Source organism: Salvelinus sp. IW2-2015, linkage group LG32 (assembly GCF_002910315.2).
Source record: "Salvelinus sp. IW2-2015 linkage group LG32, ASM291031v2, whole genome shotgun sequence".
Classification (NCBI taxonomy): Eukaryota; Metazoa; Chordata; class Actinopteri; order Salmoniformes; family Salmonidae; genus Salvelinus; species Salvelinus sp. IW2-2015.
This window is the reverse complement of record NC_036871.1, coordinates 27,588,709-27,594,917: the sequence shown is the minus strand read 5'-3', so window position 1 is coordinate 27,594,917 and position 6,209 is coordinate 27,588,709. Positions and strand designations below refer to the sequence as shown.

The 6,209-nt window shown below is 41.2% G+C and overlaps 1 protein-coding gene across 7 annotated transcripts in view; it reads right to left on the bottom strand.

Moving 5' to 3' along the window:
* Positions 1-206: 206 nt before the first annotated feature.
* LOC111956881 (dystrobrevin alpha) overlaps positions 207-6,209 on the bottom strand; it is a 38,675-nt gene continuing 32,672 nt past the window's right edge. For 6 of the 7 annotated variants that reach the window (XM_070436811.1, XM_023977574.2, XM_023977576.2 and 3 more), the window contains 6 exons: positions 4,638-4,797; positions 4,440-4,529; positions 4,245-4,344; positions 4,004-4,133; positions 3,850-3,888; positions 207-3,672 (listed from right to left, as the gene is read on the bottom strand). In XM_070436811.1, the coding sequence (XP_070292912.1) occupies positions 3,871-3,888; positions 4,004-4,133; positions 4,245-4,344; positions 4,440-4,529; positions 4,638-4,797 (498 nt within the window). In that variant the 3' untranslated portion in view covers positions 207-3,672; positions 3,850-3,870. Of the gene's footprint in view, positions 3,673-3,849; positions 3,889-4,003; positions 4,134-4,238; positions 4,345-4,439; positions 4,530-4,637; positions 4,798-6,209 lie in introns of those variants that run through there. The other variant, XM_023977577.2, reaches the window with a different exon arrangement.

Here is a 6,209-nt window from a genome sequence, read left to right as displayed (position 1 = left end):
AATTAAATGCAGTGAGCTGGGAGCATTGAACTAGTGACAGATAATAAATTGTGGGGCAGTAAAGCAAACCTATTGGAATTCATAGTGCTATCCTGGAATCCAAACGGATTTTCTCAGTTTCATCATTGTTTCAAACAGATATCAGTTTGGATTCCAGGCTATGCAGGTGCCTTTTATAAGTGATGGATAAAAAGAAGAGAAAGAGCTCATAGGCAACAACATTATCATGTTGTGTCAATTCTTTATTATGCATCATCACCACCATGCAAAATCACTTATACGAACTAGCTTGAAAATCATACTAGATATATTTCACACATTTATTGGCTTGCACCACATATTTTAAAGTAACTGGGTATCATTTGCACACAATGAGCTTGGTTACCAAGTGTGTGACTGTGAGTGTCTTTAAGTGTATGTTGCTGAGAGATTTGTGTGTGAGTGAGTATAAGAACGCTAATAATTTGTCTGAACATTTAAATGACAATGCAACTTCAAAATCTATGGTAAAACAGAGGATATTGATTCTAAAACATGGTAAACAAACAATGTCCTCTGTTCTTGCAAGTGTAAACCTTAGAATCTGGAGTGTTATGAACAATGTTGTCCGCTATACAGTGAGGGAAAAAAGTATTTGATCCCRTGCTGATTTTGTACGTTTGCCCACTGACAAGGAAATTATGAGTCTATCATTTTAATGATAGGTTTATTTGAACAGAGACAGAATGACAACAAAAAAATCCAGAAAAACGCATGTCAAAAATGTTATAAATTGATTTGCATTTTAATGAGGGAAATAAGTATTTCACCCCCTCTCAATCAGAAAGATTTCTGGCTCCCATGTGTCTTTTTATACAGGTAACGGGCTGAGATTAGGAGCACACTCTTAAAGGGAGTGCTCCTAATCTCAGTTTGTTACCTGTATAAAAGACACCTGTCCACAGAAGCAATCAATCAATCAGATTCCAAACTCTCCACCATGGCTAAGACCAAAGAGCTCTCCAAGGATGTCAGGGACAAGATTGTAGACCTACACAAGGCTGGAATGGGCTACAAGACCATCGCCAAGCAGCTTGGTGAGAAGGTGACAACAGTTGGTGCGATTATTCGCAAATGGAAGAAACACAAAAGAACTGTCAATCTCCCTTGGCCTGGGGGTCCATGCAAGATCTCACCTCGTGGATTTGCAATGATCATGAGAACGGTGAGGAATCAGCCCAGAACTACACGGGAGGATCTTGTCAATGATCTCAAGGCAGCTGGGACCATAGTCACCAAGAAAACAATTGGTAACACACTACGCCGTGAAGGACTGAAATCCTGCAGCGCCCGCAAGGTCCTCCTGCTCAAGAAAGCACATATACATGCCCGTCTGACGTTTGCCAATGAACATCTGAATGATTCAGAGAACAACTGGGTGAAAGTGTTGTGGTCAGATGAGACCAAAATGGAGCTCTTTGGCATCAACTCAACTCACCGTGTTTGGAGGAGGAGGAATGCTGCCTATGACCCCAAGAACACCATCCCCACCGTCAAACATGGAGGTGGAAACATTATGCTTTGGGGGTGTTTTTCTGKTAAGGGGACAGGARAARTTCACRGCATCYAAGGGACGATGGACGGGGCCATGTACCGTCAAATCTTGGGTGAGAACCTCCTTCCCTCATCCAGGGCATTGAAAATGGGTCGTGGATGGGTATTCCAGCATGTCAATGACCCAAAACATACGGAGTGGCTCAAGAAGAAGCACATTAAGGTCCTGGAGTGGCCTAGCCWGTCTCCAGACCTTAATCCCATAGAAAATCTGTGGAGGGAGCTGAAGGTTCGAGTTGCCAAACGTCAGCCTCGAAACCTTAATGACTTGGAGAAGATCTGCAAAGAGGAGTGGGACAAAATCCCTCCTGAGATGTGTGCAAACCTGGTGGCCAACTACAAGAAACGTCTGACCTCTGTGATTGCCAACAAGGGTTTTGCCACCAAGTACTAAGTCATGTTTTGCAGAGGGGTCAAATACTTATTTCCCTCATTAAAATGCAAATCAATTTATAACATTTTTGACATGCGTTTTTTTGTTGTTGTTGTTGTTATTCTGTCTCTCACTGTTCAAATAAACCTACCATTAAAATTAGAGACTAATCATTTCTTTGTCAGTGGGCAAACGTACAAAATCAGCATGGGATCAAATACTTTTTTCCCTCACTGTATGTACTGTACTGTCCATTCTATGTACTGTCTACGTACTGTACTCCCTACTCCAATTTAATTTATGTCGTCACATCTTCAAATCTCAAGCAGCTATTAATAAAATAAACTCAACTATAACTCTTAATCAATGTATAGCTATTAGTTAACAAAATCCTTCAGTAGACAATATCACTTTCCAGCATTAGATGTATCATAGGTTCAGCTTCTTTGTCTTTTACTGTCTCATTCTCTTAGTATCGCCTAACGGCTTAATACTCCAGGAGGAATTAAATAAAATTTGCAATGTGGCAAACACAACATGCAGAAGAAGGCAAATAACATTGTTCCTCTGCTGCAAAGTTATTACGTAATACAGTACTATTAACTACTAGGCAATACTTGTGGGTGAAATAAACAAAGTGATTTTGACAGTGAATGTAAATTTATCAGTGGCTGGAACAATGTTAGCTACAGTACATGCTGCATTGATGGTCTGACTGTACCCCATCCAAAGGTGAGCTAGGCTAACCAGCTAAGGCAAATAAAATAAACTATCTGACAAGCCACTCTTTCAATAGGTCAATCAAAAAGCTAAACGGTCAAACAACAAATACAAAAGCGATACAACACCAGTATCATTCGACTGATGGGCCAACCAGGTCATAGCGTCAGACATACTGTAGCTACCCTCTGGGTTATAGACAGTTGTGCCTCAGTTTACACATATACCAAGTTTACTATTTGGTTTAAAAAGCAATCTCACCAGCAATACAAATACAGCAGGAGTGTCAAACATACGGCCCGCAGGTCGGAGGGTGTCCAATCAGGCCCGTGGGTGGTTTGAGTAAAAATATACTTTAAAATGAAAAAAAGGARTAAAATCTAAGCAAAACTGTGTAGAAATGATATTGGACCTATACTCATACAGTTTCTTGACAGTCCAGCTTGCTAATAAACACTAAACAGTCAGAGAGCATAGAAAATTCCGAAAATTATGGATAGAGGARWWTTTTTTGCAAATTTAGACATCAAGGAAATATTTTAAACAATTCAGTGCGACCCTCGTTGAAGACCGAATGTGGCCCCAGGGAAAAATGAACTACAGCATATACTTGCACAATTCTTCAACGACTCATACCCAAAAATAATATGATTAAAAATCAAATAATTCTCAACAAAGTTATTTGATTTTATGGCACCGGTGGTATAATAGACAGCTGTTTTGTTTAATAATCCCTCCATATCGGTTCACAGTATTCACTTAAAAATGCTGTTGGTTTAAAAAATAGATTTTTACATAATATAACTATGTATTCTATTGTTGGATTTAGCAGTGTCATAACTTTGATCCTTCCTCCTTGTCACTTCTTTTTTAGCTCGTCTTGCATGCATGTGGACCATCATCTCTTCACAGCCTTCTCTATATGCCTTCTCTTCTCATCCATCTTCCAGTGTTTTTCTACTTTTGTGGCTTTTCATATTGCTTACCTATTGAGAGGACAGGGAGTTAAATACTCTGCCCATTTGTACTGGAATATAGCGTAGTGAGAAAAAATACATTCCAGGCAGTGAATCAAATAGACACAGAAGAGGAATAGTTATTATTTTTGCGCAGTGAACATCAAATGGTAAGAACATGTCAAATAAATGAATTAGTCTTCTTACCAGGAGACTTGTTAAACAAGGTCATTGCTGCAAAGTCACCTGTACCGCACCAAGAAAACAACCAAAATTAAGAGAGAATAATTCAAGGAATTTGTAAGGAATGTGTTTTGAAATGCACTTATTTTCCATAATAATAACTCAAACCATAGGTCACCATATGGGTTTTCTCTTGCTCCCGTCTGTGTTTTAGTAGTTCCCCCATCTTCAGCTCATCCTCCAGCACCTGAACCAAGTCGTTCTCATAGCACTCCTCCTCAACTCCACCAGGGTTCCTGCCACCAACACTATGGAGGTAAATCCAACATTACCATACTGCAATCTTCTGTATATGATTTTGAGCTTTTATAGAGATTCATACAGCATATCTACACACTGTGCATACTTCATACCATTACCGTGGTTTAGTGGTCATCTGTGCTGGAAGATCGGAAGTGGGAGAGGAGAACAGTTCATCTGTCTGAGAGTCCATGTTGCTCTCTGATTGACTTCCAGCCTCTGGAGAAGACAAAACACACACAGCTTGAAAATGCTCAGAGGATATGAAAGGTATATTTTTATAAGTCAGAGACACAGTGAGACTATAGTATCACCTGAATTGAGCTCTTTAACCAATGAAGACATGGTGTTGGTGATGGAGTCAGCAGCAACAAGGAGGTCATTTCTCAAGTTCCTCCTGGGGCCTGGAGATAGAACAGAGGCTGGTACATAAGCCTACACACACTGGCATTCCAGAACCTGAGGAGGCTACTGCACTCCTAACTGTAAAGGTGTGTGAGTGTGTGTATTACCCTGAGCGAAGGCCTCCTGCACGTCCCCTCCCACACCCATGAGTGAGTCCTGAGGGGTGTGAGTGGGTGTGGTGCCGGCAGACTCTGACTGGCTTGGCATGGGGATGGACCGACTGACTGTGTGGCTGGGAGACAAGRGGGGGGAGCCAGGTCCCTGAGTCTGAAACAGGAAACAGGAAGCATGGGTTTAGTGTGACTCTAGGTGTCACTTCCTGTCACTGTGTCAGTAGTAGCAGTAGTACACCAGTGCAGTAACAACCAGTGATCATCCACATTGATCTATCTAATGTTTGTGGAGCTATTTCTACACTGAATGACTCAGTTATTAGGACTCTCATTAGCTACAGCAGCTACTCTTCCTGGGGTACACATACATGACGAGGTACAGAACAGTAATAGACAAGAACAACATAAGATATTACATTAAATATAAAATAGGGGCCTCCCGAGTGGTGCAGCGGTCTAAGGCACTACATCACAGTGTTGTGAGTCCTATAGGGCGGCGCACAATTGGCCCAGTGTCGAGCAGTGTTAGAGGAGGGTTTGGCCGGGGGGGCTTTACTTGGCTCATCGTACTCTAGCGACTCCTTGTGGCAGGCCGGGCTACTGCGAGCTGACCTCGGTCATCGGTTGAACGGTGTTTCCTCCAACACATTGGTGCAGCTGGCTTCTGGGTTAAGCGAGCGGGTGTTAAGAAGCGCGGCTTGGCGGGTCATGTTTTGGAGGACGCATGACTCGACCTTCACCTCAGTTAAATTAMATCTATAGAAAGAGGAGAGGCGCTGTGGTACAATATGTTTTGTATCTGTTTTATAAAGATAAACATCTGGTGGCAGAGCATTATACAATGACATGGCTCTATACAAAACTAAATCTGTTTTTGGTTTGGGTACCGTGAAGAAACCCATAGTGGCATGTCTGGTGAGGTATGTATGTCTGTTCAAAGTGTATGCAAATAGATTATTTAAGTGATTAGCCATTTTCAACACACAAATGATTCTTAATAAGACTAGAAGAGAAGTCGTCAATTTCTCCTCAACCATGAGACTATCATGCATGTTGTTGATGTTAGCTCAGTTTGTGAAGTTAAGGGTAAGGCTTGTTGCTTTGTTTTGAACCAGCTGCAGCTTTGCTAGGTCTTTCTTTGCTGCACCTGACCATACGGACAGTAATCAAGATCGGACAAGATAAGATCAAAGCCTGAACAACTAGTACAGTTGATTTTTGTGTCAAACCCAAAACAAAACAAACCCAAAACAGACATACCTCTACCATCTTCACAATAACTTTGTCAATATGACTTGACCCTGATAACTGACCATCCAATGTTACTCCTACGAGTTCAGCTGCTTTGAACCAAATACAATGCTTTTGGTTTAAGATGTATGTAAGACCAGTTTATTGTTAATTACCCATTCTGACACTGACTATAACTCCTAAGAGTCTCATTGAGCTCACTGGCTGTAGGTGCTGATGTGTAGAGTGTGTAATCATCAGCATATATAGTAATTTTGGCTTCTTGTAAGTCAAGTGGCAAATCATTTGTAAAAAATAGAGTAGGGTAACGCCCCA